Source organism: Dipodomys spectabilis, unplaced genomic scaffold, assembly GCF_019054845.1.
Source record: "Dipodomys spectabilis isolate Male_0828 unplaced genomic scaffold, ASM1905484v1 ptg000002l, whole genome shotgun sequence".
NCBI lineage: Eukaryota > Metazoa > Chordata > Mammalia > Rodentia > Heteromyidae > Dipodomys > Dipodomys spectabilis.
In genome coordinates this window covers 21,295,876-21,323,010 of record NW_024870679.1, presented here as the reverse complement: position 1 = coordinate 21,323,010, position 27,135 = coordinate 21,295,876, and the positions used below count along the sequence as shown (strand labels likewise).

General features: G+C 35.2%; 1 protein-coding gene across 5 annotated transcripts in view; it reads left to right on the top strand.

Moving 5' to 3' along the window:
• Window positions 1-27,135, top strand: part of Spata1 (spermatogenesis associated 1) — a 69,798-nt gene that overhangs the window by 11,422 nt on the left and 31,241 nt on the right. For all 5 annotated transcript variants that reach the window (XM_042680404.1, XM_042680412.1, XM_042680389.1 and 2 more), the window contains exons 4-13: window positions 1,759-1,876; window positions 3,332-3,385; window positions 3,476-3,704; window positions 5,812-5,929; window positions 7,198-7,255; window positions 15,842-15,953; window positions 16,751-16,876; window positions 19,572-19,750; window positions 21,806-21,904; window positions 26,315-26,402. In XM_042680404.1, the coding sequence (XP_042536338.1) occupies window positions 1,759-1,876; window positions 3,332-3,385; window positions 3,476-3,704; window positions 5,812-5,929; window positions 7,198-7,255; window positions 15,842-15,953; window positions 16,751-16,876; window positions 19,572-19,750; window positions 21,806-21,904; window positions 26,315-26,402 (1,181 nt within the window). The remainder of the gene's footprint in view (window positions 1-1,758; window positions 1,877-3,331; window positions 3,386-3,475; window positions 3,705-5,811; window positions 5,930-7,197; window positions 7,256-15,841; window positions 15,954-16,750; window positions 16,877-19,571; window positions 19,751-21,805; window positions 21,905-26,314; window positions 26,403-27,135) is intronic.

Here is a 27,135-nt window from a genome sequence, read left to right as displayed (position 1 = left end):
CAGCCTCAGCCACATAGTGAGGCTCCAACTGGAAAAAAAAAAGGAATTTAGAGAAAAATTTGTTATTAAAAACTTGTTTGAGAACTAAAACATATACATATGTGTGTTGTTTGTATTTATTCATATGCATGTATTTTGATATTCACAGAAACACACAGAACTTCAAATAGTCAACCATCTGTTATTTCTTTTACTAGAAATTCAATCCACTGAACTTAATATCAATCCATAAATAATGAGGTCAGGGTTTTGGAGAAAACAAATGAAGGTTTATTAATTTTGCCATGCCAAAATGAGGACTGCTTGAGCTATAATCTCAGAATGAGGTATAGTCCTAAAAGGAGAAGATGGTTTAAAAAAAAAAAAAGGCCTAGGAGCCTGGGCTTCCTGATACATGTACTGGGGCATGGCTTTGGGCCAGATAATAGCCTTCCCATGTGCTGGTGTTGATCTTCAGATTTGTATTCCTTGCTGTGCCAATTGTCTTTCACTACTGTCATCAGCAAGGTAAAGAGAGGAACACGGTAGCCCTGCCTGCATCTGTTCTTTCACGTGAGAGGTAGTGGGAGAGGGAATGGAAGAGATCAGAGAGCAACGAAGAAAAGGAGAAATGTCTTTTAAAGACTTGTATATTGAGTTAAAATATATTTGTAAGCATATTTTTGACTATTTGATTGATTTCTGTATTACCATCCCTTGGAATAAGGTTTAATGCATGATAGATGCTTGATAAATGTTTGTTGTTTCAACATTGGTTCAATGAACAAATTCTCTCATATATTCCAGAAGATCCTAGACAAACAAGAGCCTAGGAAAAAAAAAATCAGAAATGATGGCTCTACCTTTCAGACACTGAGGAATGTTCCTAGTGAGCAAAAGGATGCTTTGCAGCATTTGATCATTAAAGATATTCTTAGGACTAGCTTCTGCTAAACAACCATAATAAATGTCTATGGCTAACTCATTATTTTTGTATGTTTTTTATTGTAAAAATACTGTACAGAGGGGTTACTGGTTTCTCTTATTTGCAATAACTAGTACATGTGTACGACAAGAGAGCAGGTTAAAAGCTATGTACATATGACCATTTAAGATGATGTTAAGCGAAATGAACCCCAAGATAGGGACACAAATATTTTTTTTCTTTCTTGCTATGGTTTCTAACATATTCATAATGTACCCTGTAATTTTTTTGTTTCTTTGTATGTTCCTCCCCCACAGTATAACCCCTGCTTTCAATGTATTTGATGTCGGTGCCCTGCATCTTGTATATACACTTCTGTAATTCAGGGAGGGCTAACTCATTATTGAATACTGCTATAACAAAGCAGTACTCATATGCTATGAACAGCATATAAATTCCATGACAAAATTTTGTTCTAATTGAAAAACTTGGAGGTAATTTAGCAAAGAAATCATTTTCCTTTTCAGTATAAAAGGTCTTTCATAAGCAGTATGCATTTGTATAATTTTTGTGGAACTGGAGTTTGAATATAAAGCCTTCAGCTTGCTGGGCAAGTGCTCTGTCACTTGAGCCATGCCTCTAGCTTATTTGTGTCATCTGAGTAGACTTTTAAATCACTTATTTGAAAAGTAGTTACTGCAGATCTAGATGTCAAGTTCTGTATAAACATATTACATTAAGATACATCTGACACATTCAATCATTGTTTTTGTGATAGCCAACTAAAATTATTGAATAATTAATACATGAAAATCGATTTACTTTTATATTGAGTGCATTTCATGATATTTCAGAGTATCTCCTCAACTTACCTTACAAGCCTTGAGGGAGCACCTTGGTGATTTTCTTGGTGAAGATGCTGTTGCAGAAAAATTTTTATTTCTGAAATGCATTGGAAACAATTTAGCTGTGGTAAGTTTTCCTTCTACTTAAAGGAAAGCATGCCTTATCAAATTGTGTCTCTTAAATGCTTATTAACTCAGTTCCTTAACACATGAGATGTGAAATCATAATGGAATGCAAATATCACTAAACATATACATTATAAAAGATGAAGTTCATTCATATATTATTAGGCATTGAAATGATGGGATTGAGAATAAAAGGAAACATTTAAAATATGATTCTTTTTAATGTGATTCTATAGGAAATGTATTTTAAATTAATGTTTAAGCACTACTGGAAAATTTGTGCCTCCTAGGCAGGTGCTGTACTATTTGATTCATACTTTCAGCCCTTTTTGCTTTAGCTATTTTTCCAGATAGAGTTTCATATTTTTGTATACATACATACAACAGTTTTCCTACCTTTGCCACCTGCATAGCTAGCATTACAAATGCTGACTTATTGGTTGAGATGGAGTATAATTATTTTGCCCAACTGGCCTTGAGCTGTGATTATACTAATCTCCTGAGTAGCTGTGAATACGGAAATGTACCACAACTCTTCACCCTAGAATTTTTAACTTGAAAGAGTAGTTTTTAAAAATACTTTATATGAATCCTTGTGTTCTAGAGAAAATGGTCTTATTTGCTTGGGCAACAGCTGGCTTTATTTATTTGTAGTTTTCTATAGAACTTGCTTAAGTTGAGAATATTCTTAGTGGAAATTTCCAATCTAACAAGCCACTATATCTCCGAGTCTCTGTGTTCTGTCATATTATATTTCTAATGAAATGAACTCTCTTGGAAACAAGACAGTTTGTTGTTTTCTTTTCTTTTTGTCTTTGTCCATTTACCTGCCCTTGGGAGGGTCACTTGCACTGTTATTATAGGCCAGGGAAAGTTAGGGAGCCCTAGCTCAAATACAAAAGGAAACAAAATTTAAATTAAAAAATTATAAATAATAAATTAACTCTTAAGGATTGATAAATAGGACATAAAGCACACAAATGGTCTCTGGAGTTAGATCAGCCAGATTCTTTGCTTCTGAGTCACCATTTGGGAAATCCCTAGTATAGCATCTTGGACAAGTTATTTAACTTTTCTTTGCTGCTTGTCTTCACCTATAAACAATAGATAATATTAGTGCCTATCACAAGAAATTGTAAGAATTAACTCAGCTAATATATGTAATATATATAGAATAGTGCCAAACACATGGTAACTTTCTTAAAAGCAATGATCATAAAATAGAATTTCTATGTTTGCTACAGTAGATAGGATATAAGATTATATTCAGCACTCTGTAGAATCTAGCCATGGTTCTAGCTTTTAATTTGATGTGTGACATAGGATAGATGATAGATAGATAGATAGATAGATAGATAGATAGATAGATGGATGGATGTGCCTTCTCTAGAGAAAAAACAAAGTAAAAATGAGTAGTAAATGTTAAAAAACTTTAATTTTTCTTATTTATTTCTAGGTGACAGAAAAGCAAGAATCAGAACTGAAACTGAAATCATTTGCTTCTCCATACGTATGACATATTAAATTTATGCTGATTTTAAGTTTTACTCTAGTTTTTAATTGTTGTAATTGTTTTCTTGTAATTTCTGGTGTGTTTTAGGCTCTTCAACCAGAACTATATTTGCTTCCTGTAATGGACCACTTAGGAAATGTTTATTCAGAGCCATCAACAGTTACTTTAGAGGAGCAACAGATTAATAATGATATTGCTGAGGTTGATGAAACAATCCACCAACCAGTTAATGTAATTTTGTCAATGGATGAACCTGGAAGAGATCCCAATTTCTTCGTAAACACTTTAAAAGACCTTAACGATTATCCAGAAGAAGGTGATTTCAATTAAAATTGTAAAGACAATGATGTTTTAGCAGTCAATCAATGAGCAAATTCTGTGGGCAAACCTAGCTTTACAGTTTTCAGCAAGATAAAAGCTACAATTTAGGTTTTACAACTAGGAAATTTCAAACAAATTGCCATGTGAAAGAGAAAAAAAACATAACTAGAGAACTATGTTAAAATGAAAATAAAATAAAAGTCACAGCACTTAAATCTACCACTTTTTATGGGAAGATAATTTCAAATAAAAGAATAAAAGAGAAATGAAGTACCCCATAAAACTATAGTGCTTGCTATTCAAGTACCAAAAAAATTGGATTCAAAAAAAGTATCAAGCCACAGCAAAATTTCATTTTGAGAAAGTATATGTTTTGAAGAATTAGAGAATTTTAATTTGATTGCACCTATGAATTTACTAATCATTTAAATGTTAAAAAGTGGCAAGTAGTTGGGTGCTAGTAGCTCATGCCTGAAATCGTAGCAACTTAGAAAGTGGAGATTTGAGGATCATGGTTCAAAGCCAGCCCAGACAGGAAAGTCTTCAAAACTATCTCCAATATAAATAAATAAATAAGTACATAAATAAATAAAAAGTGGAACTGTGGCTCAAGTTGTAGAGTGCTAATCTTGAGCAGAAAACCTCCGGGATAGTGCCTAGGCCTTGAGTTCAAGCCCCAAGAAAAAAAAGTGTCTAGTAGCTAAAATGCTTCTATTAAAAGTAAACTTATAAAATATAAACAAAGCAGACTATAAGTATTAATAGAAAACAATCAATTGAACATTTATAGCTTAGTACATAAATTGTGAGGGAAAATCAGGTATACTACATATATATAAATGAAACAAATTCCCACAAAATAACTTCTATTACAATTACTAAATGTATTAGTTCCTATCTAATTGTATTCCTTTTCACTTAAATGTATGCTTTACCTGATCATGTCCCATACCTTATACTTTCTTTAATCTTAAGCACATTAGTACTTTGTCTATAATTGGCACTAGTGAAATGGTCAGTGAGATTCTTTTAAGTTTTTATATGAATTTCTCTCCTTTGCATTCATGGTAATTATTTAAAGCATAAAGGAGTGCTGAAGGCATAGCCCAACTGGTAAAGCACTTTCCTAGCAAGCATGAAATCCCAAGGTTCAATCCTCAGTACTGCAAAGAACATTTTTTAAACTAGGAATGACATATAAATGTCAAAATATACCTAAAAATCTGCTAAGTTTTGCATTGTTTCTGGTTGGAGTTGGGTAGGGAAAGTAATATTTTAGTGTTTGTTTTAAACAGCTGGTATATCCAGTTTTGTTCATTTTGCATTGAATGGATTATTTGCCAATGTAAAAAGAGAAATAAATATAGCAGTCAAACTAAAATTAGGTCAATATGGATTTTAAGTTGTAATATATTTTGATGATCTTTATAGAATTACTTTCCAAATGTTAACTTGACTCAGTTTTTTTCTGAATGATTCCTACAGGGGAAATCTACATTAACATTACGGATCTTTTAAAATGTATTGATCATGTGGAGCATTAGTTTGGTGTTTTAATGATGTAAAGTTTTCCTATATGAAAAATACTGCTAAAATGAAAGGAGATTTTATAAATGAAAATGTATGTGAAATAACAAAGGATAATTTACATTGTTTACATTTCCTTAGACAGCTGTGTTTCAGAAGATGCTGTTAGAAAAACATCTCTGAAGACAGTTTCCCAATGTAGGCCTACATAAATCTACATAAAATAGATTTATTTTGCACATAAACAAAAAAAATCCTATAAGTGTGTGGTGATGGTAGTGGTGGTGGTGGTGTGTGTGTGTGTGTGTGTGTGTGTGTGTGTGTGTGTGGTTGTGATCTCTCTTAGTATGGCTTAATTCAGTGTTTCCCAAACTAAACTCACCTAAGAATTTTCTGTTCATATAAACTAATATCTCATAAAATCTACTTTGGAAATTGTTGCTTTATATCTATATAGTAAATGTCATGAGGATTCTGACACATAGGACAAGATTATAATGTATAAGAATAAAAATAAATTTTATTTTGATATTTTCTTAACATTCTGAATTTTGTGTGCTGTTCATGAACATCAGTCTCAGCTGAGGAAAAAGTCACTGTAAAAGAAAATCAGACTGCAAAAAATCACATTGGAAATTTTGAAATACCAGGCTCTTTGGAAGAGTCAAGTGATTACTGTAGCAACGAACAAAGGTGATTAACATAGATGCTGTTTTTATATAACATCATTTAGACCATAAGTAAAATGTGATATCCAGAGTATATTAGAAAGACATTCCCAGGGAGAAGAGTTAAACTTAGAGTCTTGCACTTGGGTAAGCAAGCACTCTACCACTTAAGCCATGCCAGTTTGTTTTTCAGGTAAGATTTCACCCATTTGTCCTGACTGGTCTCCAACTGAGATATTTGTGTCTCCCCTGCAGTTACACTAGCATACCATCTAGTCTAGTCCTAGAAAGATTTCTAATTAGAACAAGAGCATGAGTGGTATTAGTGATACCTTTAATTAAAATTACCTTGATTATACTAACATTTTTCTAATATAATAAGGGATAGTTTATTACTTAAATATTTTCTGTTGATCTTTTTTCATCAAGGATATTTGATGACAGCGAAAGGTTCTTGTTAGAACTAATTCATATACCTCTTTAATTTTTGGCTATAGATTAATCAATATGTTTTAATATTTCGTTGGTATCATTAATTCAAAATGATAATATTTGTATATTTGCTTACAATTGTTGGAAATTAAGACAAGATTTTTATTTAAAAAATTATTTATAGACTGGGTGTGTTGGCTCATGCTTGTTAATCCCAGCTACATGGAAGGCAGAGATCAGGCAGATCACAGTTGGAGACTACCCTGAGCAAACAGCTAGTGAAACAGCTAATGGTGGCACACATCTGTGATCCCAGCTACTGGGAGACATCAATAGGAGGACCATAGTCTCAAACCTTCAAAAATGTGAGAACCTACCTGAAAAGTAATGATTCAAATCGTAGAGCATGTACCAAGCAATCTAACCCCAATGCCACAAAAAATAAAATTAAGGGAAATTATAAATTTTTAATCATTTATATTTGTCACAAATAGTAAACTATAATTGGAATTAATTGTAATATGATTTTATTACTCATAATAATTGTGATTCCTACTGATCACTAATGAACTTAAAAGGAAATGTGATAATGGCCTCAGGCTGATTTTTTTAAGAGTCAGGGTCATTATGTTACTTAAACTCATCCTTAATTCTTGTCTCAAGTGATCCTCCTGCCTCAGCTTCCTGAGTAGTACAGGTATCTGATACCCCACTGGGTTTTTAGGCTGACTTTAAACATTTTTAATGTTATACTTGTGTTTGTAGAACATCAAAAGATCTAAAGTGTTCACAAATGAATATAAAAGCTAATATTAAAATCAGGTTTTATTGTGACTTTTTAATCTGTCATTTTCTTTAAAGTCAGTTACTTTGGAAAAACGAAGATGATATAACTATCGATAGACAACAGATCAATCAGGTATGATATTAAAAATTTTAAGTGCACTGTTGAGACATAATACTTTTGCAGAAATTGAAGTTTTCTAGTTATGATACCAAAAGCATGTTGTTCTAATAACAATATTATCTCAATAGTGTCTGATTTTTGTTTTGCTTTTGTGACTGAACAAACAATATGCCAAAATGAAAGTGAGGAAAATGTTATCTATACTAACTATAGGGATTATATGTTCAAATGCTGCTACTATTTTTCTTTTTTCTTTTTTTGGGTCCGGTCGTGGGGCCTGAACTCTGGGCCTGGGTGCTGTCCCTCAGCTCTTCAGCTCAAGGCTAGCGTTCTACCACTTGAGCCACAGCGCCACTTCTGGCTTTTTTTCTTTTTGCTTATGTGGTGCTGAGGAATCGAACCCAGGGCCTCAGGCATGCAAGGCAAGCACTCTACCACTGAGCTACCTTCTCAGCCCGCTGCTACTATTTTTAGAGGTGTACTATTCTTAACTGGAAGCTGTAGCAGCTAATTTTTAATTTAACACATTAATTCTGCCACTTAACCCAAGTCTTTAGGACATATTTCTCTAGTTTGTTGAGAGGAAGTAGTATACTAGTGCTTGAATTGTTTGTTGTCAGTCACTAGTTACTAATGGTGTGATCTTGGACATGTTATCTAATTTGAATAACAGTAGTTAAAAGAGTTAATGACTATTATTCAAACTACCTGTTTATTCTCAAGAACTTGTGGAGAGAGAATTTTGCAAATACTTGTGAGAAGAATTTAAGACATCCTTAAGATACTAACAATACTAGTTTTAAGAATAGCCAACAATGAACAAGTTAGATAGGAAGTATTAAACCTAGGATTAGACCTTAAGCAGTCTAGACTAGCTTCATAGCTCATGCTCTTAACCATTACAATTTCTCATTATTATTATTTAATAATATTTAATAGTATTATTACAATGATAAATATATTGTAATGCTTAATATATTAAATATATTAATATTTATTGGTTGGGTAGGAGGCCCTGTTTCCAACCTTTAGTACTGCAAAATAATATACCAGTAACAGCATAACAACGATAGAACATTTATTGACCTGAGCACTACATTGTCTTATATGTATTGTTGTTCAATTCAATAACTCTTTGATAAGATACCTTTACCATCAGACAAGGAGACTAAGATAAAGAACATTAACCTAAATTTTTTACACTTATTTGTCAAAACTCCAGCACTAGTTAACAGATAACTAACTTCAAATGAGTGTCCACCTTTGCCCAGAAGTATTACACTACATTTTCCTGGAGCTATTACATCTCTTTTAGACAATTCTGTCATATTTTCTCCTCAGACCAAAACCTTCCTCATAGAATCTCAGTGGTAATTTCTCTTTGTGAAAATAGAAGCAGTTTGAAGAGAACCATCACATCTCAGAGTAAAGTTCAGGGTGGTGCTCATTTTTGTTCTCAAATATCCATTGTACCCACACTATAAAGACTATTTTTTTTGATGAATTATTCAAAAATCAACTGTCTTGGGCAGTTTTTGGCCTGCTTTCCCCTTCAGTGACCATTTTATGTCCTTAATCCAGTACATTTTCATTACTCGGACTTTATAGTACTTCTTGCTATCAAATAGTATAAGGCTTCCAAATGAAGTCAGCAAGTCAGTCTGTTGATGGGCCTCCAAGATAACAACTATATAAGAAGAAAAGTCATTTCAAGAAACCATGCCTAAAACCTGGGCTTTTAATATTTCTGTTGCTTCTAATTTCCTTCATTCCATCTTACTTAAACCTACACAGAACAGATTCAGGTTGCTTTTAATCAGTCATTGTAGTACAGTCCTGTAAGTCCATCTACTTGATAGGATTGAAGTTTTGAGTACAGCTCAGCCAAAAGTTAATGAAACCCTATTACAAAAAAACAATTGGGCATGGTGGTACAAATCTGTAACATCAGGTAGATAGAAGGAGGATTGTGGTCTGGAGTCAGTCCTGGGCAAAAGTTAAGACCCTATCTTAAAAATAAAATTGAATAAAAGCAAAACTGGCTGGAGATGAAGCTCAAGTAGTAGAGTGTTTGCCTAGCAAGTACAAACCCTAGTATCAACCCTCCTCCCCCCAAAAGTGAGATGTGGGCAACAAAGTCCCAAAATGGAGAAAAATATTTATTACAACAGAACTGAAACACTTTGCTATGTTTTATGCTAGTGGAAATTTACAGAAATATTATTGGGAATAAATTCAGACCAGCAATGATAATAGATATACATGTTGAAGATTCTCGATTTAGTGTACTAGCTTAAGCAGCTGTGATAGGTGAAACAGTTTGTTCAATTAATAAGAACCAGCAATATATAAGACTTCTGCTAACTAAATTTAAAATGCCACAAACCTCTTGGTAAAAAGGAGAGCAAGAAATCCAACTATTTCAGGAGATAAAAATGGCATGTGAAGATTTATCACATACCATTTACTCCTTTAACCACTGAAGAATCTATTGGATTGAAACCCAGAAAATAAGAGCCCCTAAAATAATGTCTCCCAGTAGCTGGGGTCACAGATGTGTGCCACCACTAGATGTTTCACTAGCTGTTTGCTCAGGGTAGTCTCCAACTGTGATCTGCCTGATCTCTGCCTTCCATGCAGCTGGGATTAACAAGCATGAGCCAACACACCAGCCTGTAAATAATTTTTTTAACAAAAATCTTGTCTTAGTTTCACACAACTGTAAGCAAATATACAAAAATTATAATTTTGAATTAATAATACCAATGAAATACTCAAAACAATGTCTTTTATGCAGCCTAGAATGTAGACAGGAATGTATTCCCTGAATTCCTTATGATAAAGGATCTAAGTGGCAGAATTTGTAGCAGTTTATTATATAATTAAAAGCTATATCAAGATATCATAAGGATGTTTGATTATAAAGTCCTTGAGAATAGTTCATTGCCAAGATATTTGTAAGATTAAGAGCTCACAGAATTCTGTTCCTTAGACTGAAATGGTTAAGCACACCAGTAAGTTCTTGGTGTGAGTCACCAAAAGTTAATTTTTATTTTAGCAAATAGAGATCTATGTTGAATAACTCATGTAATTTGTTTGGGAGGAGGGGAGTCTGGATTTTTCCTTTTTATATATCAACATACTCTGCTTTTTTTTTTTTTAATTTAATTTAATTTTATTTGTGAACATACTGTACAGAGGAGTTACAGTTACATGGGCAGGATAATGCGTACATTTCTTACCAAGCATTGCAGCCTCCTCCTTTGTTTACCCTTCAGATCCCTTCCCAGCCTCCCCCCTCCCCCCCTAATCCCAATCCTTCTCCTTCCTCTCCCCCCCCCTCCCCCCACACACACACCAACGTTGTAAAGCTCGTTTTGGACATGACAACTTGTACTTCTCATTGTTGCAACAGGTCCACCTGTATCCTTAAACAACTGGTTTTTCCCCATCTCCTCCACAAGTTATACTGACATCAAATATAGTGAAAGCAGGGGTTATACTGTGGGGGAGGGACATACAAAGCAACAAAGAGATAATCTTATAAATGTGTTAGAAACACATGCATGAAAGAAAAAAACATTAAAATACACATCTAAGGGTTCATTTTCCTGACATCACATTATCTGACCTTTTCCGCTTGACTCATACATATACTAGATATTACAAATAAGGGAAACCATGGGACCTACGTTTCTTTGGGCCTGGCTTACTTCACTTAATATAATTTTTTCCAAGTTTTTCCATTTCCTAACAAATGGGGCAATGTCATTCTTTCTGATGGAGGCATAGAATTCCATTGTGTATATATACCACATTTTCTTGATCCATTCATCTACTGAGGGGCATCTGGGTTGGTTCCATATCTTAGCTATGGTTATTTGTATTTATTTGATAAAATCCTCATGTTCTTTTTTTTAGCTTGTCTTAATCACTTTAAGTATGTCTCCTATGTACAGCCTAGAATTAGATTTTCCTCTGTCAGCCTTCAAAAAGCCTTTTTACTTAATAAATGTGTAATATCTACGTGCATTATTAATAGACTTTGTACATTTGACCTCAGATTTGTCATTTTTAATGTGACAGGTAGTATGAGTCTAATACCATGTAATTTGTTTTTTTACTTGGTCCTAGTTTTCAGGAAGGTTTGAGGCTTTGTTCTATCTAATATTTACTTTTTTTGGGGGGGGAGTCCAGTCGTGGGGCCTGAACTCTGGGCCTGGGCACTGTCCCTCAGCTCTTCAGCTCAAGGCTAGCACTCTACCACTTGAGCCACAGCACCACTTCCGGCTTTTTTTTTCTGCTTATGTGGTGCTGAGGAATTGAACCCAGGGCCTCATGCATGCAAGGCAAGCGCTCTACCACTGAGCCACCTTCCCAGCTCTAATATTTACTTTTATAATAATAAAATTATGCTATTAGTCTTGACCCTTATTTTTTCTTTTTAAAAAATGTGTTCTTTGCTCTTTCCCAGCTCTCTCTTTTCCAGCTATCTCTTTCCCAGTTCTCTCTTCTCTTTCCCACCTCTCTTTCCCAGCTCTTTCTTTTCCAGCTCTTTCCCACCTCTCTTCCACCACTCTTTCTCACCTCTCTCTATTTCCCAGCTCTCTTTCCCAGCTCTTTCCCAGGTTTAAAATTTTTAAAAAATGTGTTCTTTTTAAATTTATTCCCTTTAGATTTGTTCCCTCTAAAATAGAACTCTACTAGTTATTTTCCTTCCCTCTCTTTTCCTTCCCTTTTATTTATTTCTAGTTGTGTTATTTCTGCTTTAAAAATACATCATTCCTGTGCTGTTCTTATATCCTATCCTCTTAACCTTTGTTTTGATCTCAGATCTCAGATCTCTAAATATATTTGACATGGAACTGCCATTTTCTTTTACAGAAGATGTGTTCATCATCTTTGGTTAGAGCATAGCTTGTAGTAGGGAAGCTTCTGATTCTACTATTCCCTTTGTTCTTTGTATGCTTTAAATTTTTTCTAGAAGAGCAAATAAGCCTCTAGTCTGCTTAGTAAGTTACCCTAAAATGATTTTTACATTTAACAAAATACCTAAAAAAGCTGGGCATTGGTGCTTGTGCTTATAATCCTAGCTACTTGGTTTGCTCAGATCTAAGAATTGAGGTTTGAAGTGGCCTATGCAGAAAAATCAGTCAGACTCTAATCTCCAGTTAAGCAGCAAAAAGCTAGAAGTGAAGCTGTGACTCAAGTGGTAGAGTGCCAGTCTTGAGTGGAAAAAACAAACCAAGAGTAAGAGACCCTGCCTGAGTTCAAGCCCCAGCAGTGGTGCACACACAAAAAAATTCTTCAGAAGTGTGAGGCCAACTTTATTTTCTTTTCATTGTAAACTAGAATATCAAAAGATTCCTTTAATGTGTAACAGTTTTCTCAGACTCTGTATCAGTTAAGAATTCTAGATCAGGTTTTTTTTTTCTAGGAACACACAGGACACTATTTTTTCAGTGTGAAACACTGTTGGAAAATACTTTTCATAATTGTAATTTTAATGAGTATATCTATTTTATTATGTTTTCCTCTTCCAGAGGTCACTGTTAGTGTTATCTTAGACCCTCTTCACCTTTATATCACTTTCTTTCTGATCTATGTTTTTACTTTATGTTTCATTTTCTTTTTATTTATATTCCTTATTATTCTTGATATAAGTTTGATCATAGTTGTTTCCTCTTAAGACAACTGCTAATTTTTTTTCTTTCTAAGATAGTTTTGTTTTCTCTATCATTTTTTCTTCCCTTCTCTCTTCCTTCCTCTTCCTCCCTTTTGCTCTACCCTCTTCTACCTTGTCCACTTTTTGGTGCTAACAGGTATTAAACTCAGAGCCTGGAACTTGCTAGGCAGGCACTCTGACACTTGAGCTATGCCTTTAGTCCAATTTCTTTCTTGATTTTGACCAACTTCCATTTCACATTTTCCTGCTGTTTTTCCATTTTTATTCTAAGTTTTAATTTTTTTTGGGGGGGGTGGTCCGGTCGTGGGGCCTGAACTCTGCACCTGGATGCTGTCCCTCAACTCTTCAGCTCAAGGCTAGCGCTCTACCACTTGAGCCATAGCGACACTTCTGGCTTTTTTGTTTTTGCTTATGTGGTGCTGAGGAATCGAACCCAGGGCCTCATGCATGCAAAGCAAGCGCTCTACCACTGAACCACCTTCCCAGCCCCGTTTTAAAATTTTTGTTTTGCAAAGTTCATAGATATCTGCAAGTGCTTGCTTAATTATAGTTAATCTATGTTTGGAATATTAGTACATTTTTCTCTGCTTCCAAGCTGTTTTTTCTTTAAAATTATTTTAGACTTAGTTTTGAGGTTTTCCTCAAAATTGAATGGTAAATTACTTTGTAGATACTGTTCATGTTTATTTTTGCTGAGATTTTTCTGTATCAGTAATAACAAGTGACACCAATTGGTAGACCAAATTTCTTTTATATATATGCATATACACACACATATATATATGTTTTTATTGTAAAAATACTGTACTGAGGGGTTACAGTTACATGAGTAAGGTAAATGAGTACATTTCCTATCGAGCATTGTTACCTCCTCCTTTATTTTTCCCCTACCATCCCTTTCCTCCCCACCTCCCCAACTCCTCCTCCCCGCACCCAAGTTGTAAAGTTCAAGACCAAGTTTCTTTTTTTGGGGGGGGGGTCCGGTCGTGGGGCCTGAACTCTGGGCCTGGGCACTATCCCTCAGCTCTTCAGCTCAAGGCTAGCGCTCTACCACCTGAGCCACGGTGCCACTTCTGGCTTTTTTTCTTTTTGCTTATGTGGTGCTGAGGAATCGAACCCAGGGCCTCAGGCATGCAAGGCAAGCGCTCTACCACTGAGCCACCTTCCCACCCAAGACCAAGTTTCTTAAATATATTTCTTTTTATTGTTGTTGTTGTTGTTGGTCATGGGGCTTGAACTCCAGGCCACTGTCCCTCATCTCTTCAGCTCAAGGCGAATGCTCTTCCACTTGAGCAACAACGCCACTTCTGGTTTTCTGGTAGTTTATTGGAGATAAGAGTCTAATGGATTTTCCTTCCTGGAGCTGGTAGTAACTAGGATTACAGGCATGAGCCACTGGCACCGGCCAAATATATTTCTTAAATCAGGAGCACCTTTTCTGTTGCTATAGTGACTTCCAACTCACTCTTTTATCAGTAATGAGACATTAAGGGGTGGGAGAAGAGATCTAGATTTGAAGAGATTCCTTTCTACTAATTTAAGGTAGAGCTCTTATGTTGGCCACTTTCTTCTTTCTTTTTTCCATACTATCCCCCCAAGAGATATTCTCCTCCCAAAATATTTTCTTCTCTCTCAGAAACTGTTTTCCCATGATTACTGCCTCTGCCCCTAACCTATATTTTTCAAGCCCTCCCTTACAAAGTGCGGTAATGTATTTTGCTCTCTATCCTTCACCACAATTGGGCCCATTCCTTCCTCACTGAATGGTGGTTCACATTTCCTGTTTTCTATGTGTAGTTATGATACCTACTCCATATCTATCTGCTCCAAGGTGAATTCCTGATTATGCTCTGGTTAAGGGTTATATTTCTTTCTTACATGTAAATTGAATAGGTTCTGTGTCTTGCCTAAGCTATAATCATAAGCTCTGTGTGATTTATCTTCTCTCCTTGGGTGGTATGTGGAGAGTTTTTTTCTAATTGAGGTAGAGTCCATCGCCTTGTGGAAACATGATTCTATAATAAAATAAAATAGTCTGGAAAAAAAATACTAAAGATCAAAGTAAGAAGTTGATGAATTAAAAGTAGAAACTAAGGAGTTTATAGAAGTAAAAACATAGAGTTGAAAACAAGATCTATAAAATAGTAGTGAAAAAAACATCAACATGATAAGGTTTGAAGTAGTTTGTTAAAAGGTAGAAAATAAAAATTTTTAAAATATAAAGGTAATACAAACACAAACATGACAATAAACATATAAGAATAAAATGTAAGACTGGAGGGGTGGCTCAAGTGGTGGAATGCCAGCAGAGCAAGCAAGCCCAAGTGATTACACAGCCCTGGGTTCAACCCATATCACCAAACATAAATACATAAATAAATTAATACATAATACATAAATATACACATAAATAAAATGAAAACCTATGCTAAAACATGGAAAATATGGTGACTAATTTTCTAGGTAAATATAAATGATTAAATTTGATTCTGGATGAAAAAAAATAAAGCAGTATTAGAAAACTAAAAGTGATCCTATTAAGCCCATTCCAGCCAAGCATAAACTGAGGCCCTACCTTGAAAATAAGCCAAAGTGAGACTAGTTTTATGGCACAGTAGTAGACAACCTACCTTACAAGAACAAGGCCCTAAATTCAACCCCCAGTACTAACCAAAAAGAAAGAAAAATAAAAAGAATGTGTTCTTTATTAAAATTTTTAGTATGTAAAATTAATAATTAATCATAAAATAGACAGGAGTATGAGGGAGAATCTGTAGCTATAAATACAAAATCAAAATCCATCAGTATGTAAATAAACACATTGCTAGTGTCCACTGACAAATAGTTTCAGACAAATGCAAAAAGAATGTGTTGCCCTACCAGATCCAATTGATTTTCATGTTTTCTTACAGCTAGATGAAAAAGAGCACAACATCCTACCAGATCTCATTGACTTTCCTTCATTTCCTTTTCAACCTGTTCTTTCATCAGGAATATCTGATAGTTCTTTATTACAAATGGAGAGTAAGTATTGCGACACTGGAAAATGGTTCTGTGGGATAAATGTGTTAATAAGGAGTTATGATCACACAGAGTTCCTAGTTCAGGAAAAGAAAAACATTCTGGAAACAGTGGTAGTGCTGATTGTATAATATGTATATGCTTAATGTCACTGAACTACACTCTTAAATTAGGTGGCAGTGGCTCACATCTGTAATCCCAGCTACTACAAGGAGCTGAGATTTGAGGATCTTGGTTCAAAGTTAGCCTGGACAGGAAAGTCTGTGAGACTCTGTGTCCAATTAACCACCAAAAAAGCTGGAAGTGGAGCTATGGCTCAAGTGGTAGAGCAGTAGTCTTGAACACAAAGGCTCAGGGACAGCACTTACACCCTAAGTTCAAGCCTCAGGACTAGCATGGAAAAAAAAGATTAAAATATATAATTATTACAAAATTCTATAATTATTAAAATATGTATTTGTCTGTTTCATATATTCAGTCACTAATACTATTTTGTTCTAAAATATACATTCTCAGTGTAAGATGTTAGTTTAATAATTTTTCCCAACACATTTACCAAAACAGATAAGCATAAATTAATATTGTTTCTACATATATCTGTAAATTCAAGAGATGCTATATTTTATTAATTCAGTATTAGAAACCAAAACATTCTCCATAATATTAAGAGCATAAAAAAGAAGAGTTTTTGGTAAAAATTATTCTTGTTTTGTATACACTTTTAAGTATTACATTCTTTTAGGATATAAGCCATCTATTAGGCTTTAAGCATTAATGAGTATGTATTATAATTTCTTTAGGACAGAAGATTATTGAACAAATGAAACAAGTAAGGGAAGAAAGAAAATATCTGGAAAATGTTAGAGAAGAACTAAATAAAAAAGTTGAAAAGCTATTTGAACAAAGCAAATTGAAACGATACCAAGGTAAAGTTTATTACATAGACTTTATCACAGTGAAGAACACTTAAGTTTTAAAGAATATTTTTAAAATAAATGACAGAGTTATCTTATAATTCTAGCTAGTTATCTTACACTCCTCCTAGGCAGAAGGATTGTGAGTTGGAGACCAGCCCTGGAAAAGTTACTGAGATCTCAAAAATAAAATATAAGTAAAGGAGCTGGCAGCACAGCTCAAGTGGTGGAGAGTTTGCCCAGCGTGTATAAGGCCTTTGTTTAATGCCTAGTACTGTAATAATGATAATAATAATTTTATATTACTATATTACTGTTATATTTTAAGTAATACCTGATTAGAATGATATAATATAGGAAAACCAGGTCAGTATTCAACTTTTTTGGGGGGTGGGGGGTCTGGTCATGGGGCCTGAACTCTGGGCCTGGGCGCTGTCCCTCAGCTCTTCAGCTCAAGGCTAGCATGCTACCATTTAAGCCATAGCTTTTTTTTTTCTGCTTATGTGGTGCTGAGGAATTGAACTCAGGGCCTCATGCATGCAAGGCAAGTGCTCTACCACTGAGACCTGTCAGTATTCAGCAGAATTTGAAATCAAAACAAGTGAACTGCTTTTAGGTTTCATTGTAATGGGGACATTAGTAAGACAAATTGTGTAGTGAAGGAATGAAGTGCAAAGAAGCTGAAGCCTTATGTTGAGAGACTTTCTGAAAGAGTGCTGGTGGCTGCTGAGGAGCTGCTAGCACCAAAGTAAAATTATTTGAGAGTCTTAGTTTGTCTTGGAGAATCATCTTAGATAAGATTATTGACACTACAATATATTGAAAATGCATTGAGGGATTCTATAGGAGATTTTTTAATTTATTTCACTCTGGCTTGTGCTACTGAAAAGCCTCCAACTAGCCATTTTTGTTTGTGGGATAAGTGCAAAGTTACACACAAAAGAACTGGAAGGCATGTATAGCACAAGAGGTACGGACTTGAGGTACCCATTTCATTGATTGAAAAATTTGAGCTAACATTTGAAAAGATGTTCCCCATCCATACCATAACATGTTGGATTTTTCTGCCACACAATGTTAAATTGTTATCCTAGGAGTAGTTAGTAGCAGTAACTCAGCCTTGTGGTACTATAAGAGTAAATTTTTTATCAGCCAAGTTTGAACAATGGACTAGAAATGACAGGACCCAGATTAGCAACAGATCAGTCTTTTTCTCAGTCAAATTATTTCTCTAACTATAGCTGGCACTTTGTTTATATATAAAATGGGATGATCACTCACCTTCTACTTCAAGGGGAGTGATTCAAGATTTTAAAAAAAGTATGAATCAACCAGATAGGAGCCTACTGCATACAAGGCATTGTCTTAAATGCTACAGATACCAGCAATGGATAAAATAGAGCTGGGTTCACCCTTAAGAAGCTTGCTTGTAAGTTGGTGGAGGTGAACAATAAATAAACCTCTACTGATTAGAGAAGCACTTATAAAGAGCCTAATAAAGAATTATATAGGACAGGAGAGGTTTCAGCTAGGGATTTCAAGGAAGATATCTCTGAACAGAGTTGCTTAATAAAGAGGCTGGCATATAAACAAGGTGAAAGCAATCTGAATAAAAAGTATACTGTCAAGGCCCAGGATGAAACTAAGAATTTAAAGAGGATTATAGGTAGAAAATAAAAATGATCAGCAAAGAGAAGATAGTCTGTCAGAGTTGGAGTTTTATTCTAAATAAGGTAAGGAGCCATCTAAGAATTTTAAGCTAGGGCTTAACTTGATTTTAAAAGTATTTTAGTGGCTCAGAGGGGGGAGGGGTTTGCTCAGTGACAGTAAACTTGCCTATCAACTGGTAGAGAGCTAACCTTGAGCTGAAGAGTGCAAGGAGAGTGCCCAGGCCCAGGGTTCAAGCCCCACGACCAACCAAAAAAAAAAAAAGAAAGAAAAGAAAAAAGAGAAGAAAATTTGCCTAGCAAGTGCTTCCCTGGGTTTGAGCACTGGAACAATCTATCCATCCATCCATCTGTCTGTCTATCATCTGCTACTAAATCTATTATCTAATCTGTTCAATTCTTAAAAAGTTCAATTCTTTAGCCATACTCAACTTTATAGTCTTTGGTTTTGTTTGTTTATGGTTGTTTTTTTTTTTTTTTGGGGTCCGGTTGTGGGGCCTGAACTCTGGGCCTGGGCGCTGTCCCTCAGCTCTTCAGCTCAAGGCTAGCGCTCTACCACTTGAGCCACAGCGCCACTTCCGGCTTTTTTTTTTCTTTTTGCTTATATGGTGCTGAGGAATCGAACCCAGGGCCTCAGGCTTGCAAGGCAAGCGCTCTACCACTGAGCCACCTTCCCAGCCCCTGTTTATGGTTTTTTAAATTATTGTAAAGGTGATATACAGAGGAATTACCACTTCATAAGTCAGGTAATAAGTATATTTCTTTTTAGACAGTGTTCCCCACTTCCTTCACTCTCCCACATTTTCCCCCTCCCTTTTCCACCCACAAGTTATATAGTTCATTTTCAACACAGTGTCTATGGAATACCACTACTATGTTTGTTCATCTATTGTCCCTCCATGTCTTTACTCCCCCTGACCCCAAAGACAGATAAACAAGACAAAAAGAAAAAAAAGAACTCTTGTACAAATTTCCTAGAGTTCATTTAGTCTTTGGTTTTATTTTGTTTTCATTTTTTGCTTTTTGCTTTGTTTTTGTAGCCTGTGATAATTGGAAGAAAAAATACTTGGAAACAAAGAAAGTCACATCATCATTAGAAGAGGTTTTAACAAAACTTCGAGAAGATTTGGAACTTTACTATAAAAAATTGCTCATGCAACTTGAAGCCAGGGAGATCAAGATGAGACCAAAGAATTTGGCAAACATCTCAGACTCTAAGGTACTACATGTGCTGTCCTTTTATAGAAATGTTCTGTTCAGAAAACATGATTTTTGGTGTTGTGAGATTTAAGATGCTTCAGACTATATAACAAAACTGACTTGGGGTGAGAGGAGATGAGAAGGGGAAACAAAGGAGGAGGCAACAATGCTTGATAAATGTACTCATTATCTTGCCCATGTAATTGCAACTCCTCTGTATGGTATTTTCACAATAAAAAAAAAAACAGGAAAAAAACTGACTTAAATTTGCTTACACAGTAACAAAATTCTTGAACCATGTTATAGATGGAAGGCTGCTGAAAGTTAACAGCAGATATGATGTCTTACGTGCTTCTGATATCTCCTCCCTATTAAGTGTTGGCTCATTATGATTGTTTTTACTAAGAGTAGAAGTAGAATTGCCAATTGTAATTAGGGTTACATATCTCCAAAACAAAATAGAAACCTCTCCTTGAATCATGAAATATACAGATCTTTCACTTTATCCTGGTAGGGGATCAACTAGAACTAACTCGAGATCAATAATTATTGCCAAAGAATGCACTCACTCAATGTTATGCCTTAGATTAAATAGCATATGCCGCTATTCGTATTTCCTAACATAAAGAAGGTAGCACCTGATGAAGTAGTAGGGCAGAATACTAACAATGTTCACTACAGTCTGTCTTTAAGGAGGTGTGGGGCATGATGGAACCTCCAAAATTTTTAGGGTATTGATATTATTGTGAAATTTTTAATGATTCTTTTTTTTCTTGAGATGGTCTTGAATCTTAGAGATTTAATTTTATCTTATTATTGACTAATTCCATCATATACTTAAACAGCAGACAAAATAATTCTAGAAGCCATCTAACATCTTAACTTTCGTTTGATTCCATTGATCCAGAAGATTTTAAAATACATTATTATTGATAGTAAAGATTTTTAATTTTTAAATTTTAATTTTTTATTTTGGATAAATTTAATATAAAATCCAAATAGCTTCAAATAATTATGTGTCCATATTAGTTGTTTTTTAAAAACATACCTATTTAATTAAGTTCCAGTTAGGACCTTTGCACAAAGGAAGTTCACAATTTAGTTTTAGTCTGTGTGTGTCAGCCCTGGGACTTGAATTCAGGACCTATGTGCTATCCCTGAGCTTTTGTGCTCAAAGCTAGAGTACTCCCTCTAGAGCCACAGCTCCACAGCCAGCTGTTTTGGTAGTAAATTGGAGATAAAAGTCTCACAGACTGGGCTGGCTTCGAACTTTGATCCTCAGATCCCTGCCTCCTAAGTAGTTAGCATTACAGGCATGAGCCACCAGTGGCCCAGTGGAAGTTTACAGTTCTTAAATAACTTATTCAAGCTGGGCGCTGGTGGCTCACGCCTGTAATTGTTGCTACTCAGGAGGCTGAGATCTGAGGATCGAGGTTCAAAGCCAGCCCGGGCAGGAAAGTCCGTGAGACTCTTATCTCCAATAAACCACTAGAAAACAGGAAGTGGCGCTGTAACTCAAGTGGTAGATCACTTGCCTTGAGCTGAAGAGTGCAAGGACAGCGCCCAAGCCCAGAGTTCAAGCCCCACGACTGCCCCAAAAAAACAAAAACAAACAAAAAACTTATTCAGTGACGACCACTATACCTTATAAACTTCTCTGAATAAAAGGAACCAAAATGTCTTCTTATTTTAAGTAGGATGTCCTAAATCGTTTCCTTTCTATTTAAAAACTCTAATCTGATTCAGATAATAAAGCATTATGGCAATTTCTAATATCTTGCCATTGTCTTAAACCTGGGTTATTCCATTTGTAGTACTAGTTACTGGGTTTTGTAGGACTACAGATACCAATTTTTAAAATAATAAATGAACAATGGTAGGACAGAAGAGATAGACCAGAAATCAACAGAAAGTCATAGTGATACATGCCAAAGCAATATTTATTTTATGGAATAGATTGTTTTTTATTTTCTCATTTGACATTTACCATTTCAATTAATGCTGGCAAGGCACTTTATTCTAAAATGTATGGACATTTATTAAATAAATAAGTCTCTCTTTATATATCACACAGAATAATCTTATAATCCAGATCACTGAGGTACAGCATGCAATTGACCAACTTAAGAGAAAATTGGATACTGATAAAATGAAACTCATAATAGAAGTTAAGGTAACTTGTATTTCTCCTATTCAGATCCTATTCATCTTGAAATAAAATATTTTGGTATTTTAATCAAATATATGTGTCACTAGTATAAGGGCCATCATGATTAACTTCTTAACATTGTTACTTTAACAATTTAGAGTATCAATTGGAGAAGAAAAATAATTGTTTATAATGATGCATGTTTCAAGCCTGAGGGAAATTTAGTAAAATTTCACTAAAAATGACTAAAAAAAATGACCCTGTGTCAATACAGTTCTTAACGATTTGTTTTTTCCCTTCCCCTCCACATACCAACATCAAATACAGTAAAAGCAGGGGTTATACCGTGGGGAGGGACATACAAAGCAACTAAGAAATCATCTTATAAATATGTTAGAAACAATCGCATGAAAGAAAAAACATTTGAATACTTATCTTGGGGTTCATTTCACCTAACGTCAACTTATCTGACCTTTTCTGCTTGTCTCGGACATATACTAGTTATTGCAAATAAGGGAAACCATAGGACCTATGTTTCTTTGGGCCTGGCTTACTTCACTTGATATAATTTTTTCCAAGTCTTTCCATTTCCTAACAAATGGGCAATGTCATTCTTTCTGATGGAGACATAGAATTCCATTGTGTATATATACCACATTTTCTTGATCCATTCATCTACTGAGGGGCGTCTGGGTTGGTTCCATATCTTAGCTATGGTAAATAATGCTGCAATAAACATGGTTGTGCTGGTAGCTTTAGTATGGTCTTGTTTGTGATCATTTGGGTAAATGCCCAAAAGTGGGATTGCTGGGTCATAGAGGAGCTCTATATGGAGTCTTTTGAGGAACCTCCATAATACTTTCCAAAGTGGTTGAACAAGTTTACACTCCCACCAACACTGCAGTAAGATTCCCTTCTGTCCACATCCCCTCCAGCATCTGTTGTTATTAGAGTTCTTGATTATAGCCATTCTAACTGGGGTAAAGTGTTGGGGGGAGGGGGGAGATGGGAAGGGATGGGAAGGGGAAACAAAGGAGGAGGCAACAATGCTTGATAAGAAATGTACTCGTTATCTTGCCCATGTAATTGTAACCCCTCTGTACAGTATTTTCACAATAAAAATATTTTAAAAGTACTTTTTCTGTATTTATTCATAAGTAAGTCTATAGAGTAGGAGTAGTCTAAGAGTAGGGAGTAAGTCTTAAGAGTAGGAGAAGAATTGCCATTGTAATTAGGATTACATTTCTCCAAAACAAAATAGAAACATCTCCTTGAATCATGAAATGTACATATCTTTCATGTTAGCCTGGTGGGAGATCAACTAGACCTAACTCAAAATCAATAATTATTGTCAAAGAATGCACTAACACAATGTTATGCCTTAAATTAAATAGCATATGTAGCTATTGATAAAGAAAGATTAGGGCCACATTTCCTAACATTAAGAAGGTAGTACCTGATGAAATAGGGTAGAGTACTAAAAAATGTTCACTACAGTATGTCTTTAAGGAGATGGGGCAATCAGAGCACTCCTCTAAATCTAGATAAAATTTTCTCTTCTCTTGGGTAGTTATCTCATTCTTTTGAGTTTTCATATGTATTTTATTTGTTTTTAATATGAATCATGGACTGTCAACTAGATGCTAAGTTTACCTCAGGGAAAACTCCTTTAGCTGTGTTTCTCACATTGGATCTTTCATATAGTAGATGTTTAGTAGATGGTCTAGGCATACTTATTTGACAAAATTGTACATAATTATTTCTCCATAGAAACTTTCTCTCTAGTATAGATATTTACTTGCTAATTCTTCTCTCCTTCCTTCCTTCTTTCCTTCCTTCCTTCCTTCCTTCCTTCCTTCCTTCCTTCCTTCCTTCCTTCTCTTCCTTCTTCCTTTCCTCCCTCCTTCCCTTTCTTGCTGTCTTGTCTTCTTTTTTTTTTTTTTTTTTCAGTGCTAGGGATGTAATCTGGGGCCTCATGCATGAGGCAAATTCTTTTTTTTTTTTTTTTTTTTTTTTGGGTCCGGTCGTGGGGCCTGAACTCTGGGCCTGGGCGCTGTCCCTCAGCTCTTCAGCTCAAGGCGAGCGCTCTACCACTTGAGCCACAGTGCCACTTCCGGCTTTTTTCTCTTTTGCTTATGTGGTGCTGAGGAATCGAACCCAGGGCCTCATGCATGCAAAGCAAGCGCTCTACCACTGGGCCATCTTCCCAGCCCCGATGAGGCAAATTCTTAACCACTGAGCTACCCCAGCCCCTAATAAGTGTATTTAAAAACTTTTTGTTGAACAGAAAACAAGAAAAATATACATTTTACACAAGTATATCTATACAGAACAGAAAAATAAGATCAGTAATTATAGAAATGCTTGCCTTTGCCTCACATGCATGAGGCTCTGGGTTCAATTCTTCAGCACCACATAAACAGAAAAAGCCGGAAGAGGCTCTAGTGGTAGGGTGCTAGCTTTGAGCTGTAGAGTTGAGGGACAGTGTCCTGGCCCAGAGTTCCGGCCCCATGACCAACAAAAAAGAAAAGAAAAGGAAGGAAGGAAGGAAGGAAAAGAGAAATGCTTGCCATTCACTCTTTATCAGAGATAGATTTAGAGCACAGAATTACCCCTCCCACAATTAGCACTGTCCAATTGAACTTTCTATAAGGATGAGGTATTCTGCACTTCACCCTCCCAACAGTAGTTTTAGCCACTACCACCTGTAGATGCCGAACACTTGAAATGTAACTTCAGGGACTGAGGAACTGAATTTTAAATTTAATTTAAATTTCATTAGCTATGGCATCTAGCTACTACTTGGATAGTACAGGTCTAAATTTTTTATGTCACAGAATTTTCTAAGCTAAGCTTATTTTTTTGTTTTTGTTTTTTGTTTGTTCTGGTTTTTTTTTTTTGTTTTTGTTTTTGTTGGTTGTGGTGCTTGGTCTGGGCCTAGGCACTGCCCCTGAGCTCTACAGCTCAAGGCCAGTACTCTACTATTGGAGCCACAGCACCACTTCCAGTTTTCTGATGATTAATTGGAGATATGAGTCTCACAGACTTTCCTACCTGGGCTGGCTTTGAACCATGATCCTCAGATCTCAGTCTCCTCAGTAGCTAGAATTACAGGCGTGAGCCACCAGTGCCCAGCTAGCTTACAATTTTAAATACAGAAATCAAATGTCAGTGTGTGTGTGTGCGCATGTGCACACTGGTCTGGGGGCTTGAACTTAGTACCTGGGCACTGTCCCTTAACTACTTTTACTCAAGGCTAGCACTATACCACTTGAGCTACAGTTCTATTTCTGGCCTTTGTTCTGGTAGTTTGGTAGAGATATGAGTCTCACTGACTTTTCTTGCTGGGGTTGGCTTTAAACCCCAATTCTTAGATCTTAGCCTCCTGAGTAGCTAAAATTACAAGCCTCCAGTGCCTGACTCCAGAGATCAATGTTTAACTCAATATGAATTACATATTCTTATATATTATACTGGAATCAACCTAGATGTCTCTCAGTGGACAAATGAAGCAAGAAAACATAGTATATACACAATGGAACTCTATGCTTCCATCAGAAAGAATACTAGAAAAAATTATATTAAGTGAAGTAAATCAGACCCAAATAAACATAGGTTGCATGGTTTCCCTCATTTGTAGTAATTAAAATGTGCCTATAAATCTACAAGTAAACACATAGAATGTAAAGGACAAAAAAAATTGCACTTGGACCTGATAAATTAAACAGGACTCTATAAACATTTACAGTGAGATCAAATGAGGATGGATATCCTTAGGAGAGGATCAAAAGGCTCAATAGCCATGTGCATATGGTCGTATAAAATTGTCTACTGAAATGAACTTCAAGAAATGGGAAGAAGAGCTTATATTTCTTTTTTTTCTCCTTTGTCACTTTTTTATTTCTGTACCTTTTGTATGTAAGTTTATCTGGGGGAGAGTAAAAGGAAGCACAGAAATGGTGGGACAAAGGTATAACAAATGCAGCTGTGATATTCACTAGACACTGTTGAAAATGAACTTGTGGGGGAGAAGGGTTTGGAGGGAAAAAACTGGGAGAAACTGAGGGAAGAGGTGACACAATTAAAAAAGAAATGTATTTACTACCTGACTTATGTAACTGTAACCCTTATGTAACTATGTAACTGAGCATCACCTTTACAATAAAAATAGGTAGATGATAGATAGGTATAGATAGATAGATAGATAGATAGATAGATAGATAGATAGATAGATAGATAGATAGATAGATAGATAGATAGACAGATAGACAGACAGACAGACAGACAGACAGACAGGCAGGTATCATAACTGACAAATTTGCCTGTAATAAGTGTTAGGAATGAAAGTAAAGAAGCAAAGGAGGGAAAACAGTTAAAATAGTACAAAAAACAAAGGATACACAGAAGAGTAATTTGAAGGTAATTCTTTTTTAGATGAGAAAACAAGCAATTTCTGACTTAAGAACATTGAAAACCGAACTGGCCCAGAAGAAAATTAGTCCAGCTTTTCACTCTCAATTAGGTATGTTCATTTAGCTATTTCTTTAAGTTTTTAAATATTGCAGATTAAACCATTTTTCCTCTTTATAATATATTGATTAAAAGTTTTATGTATTGGTTAAAAAGTGAAGTAAAAATGGTTTATCTTTTTCTACTTTTCATGTGGGTATTAGAATGTTTTGGAAATATTAGATGTAATATAAACCTAAATGTTGGCTGCTTTTTGTCTTTTACATTTTCAAGTCTAATGCATTGTACACGATTGTTGGGTTTGAACCCATCTTTGAAAAAAAATTTAAAAAAAATTAAGTCTGGAGGTGGGAATGTGGTTGACACATGAAGACCTAGGTTTGATTCCTCAATACAACAGAAACAGAAACAGTGTCTCTGGGGCTCAGTGCTAGAGAGGCTTGTGCACAGAGAGACTTGGGGCCAGAGCCCAGCCCCTGAGTTCAAACCCCAGGACTGGCAAAAAGAAAAAAAGAGTGTATATATGTATAAATTCAAGTCTGTTCTATAATAGTATTTTGTTTTTATTTTTGGTAATTTTGAGTATGAACTATAAAATCTGATTACAAGGAAAATATAATTTTAATAAATACCAGTATGTCTGCATGAAAACAGATTTAATCACATCAATTATAATATAATCTATATTATCTATAATATAATTGATATAGATTATGTAGGCAGTGTTATATCTATAGAATTTTATAGTATTATCTATAATTAGATTATATAATAATCCATATAGG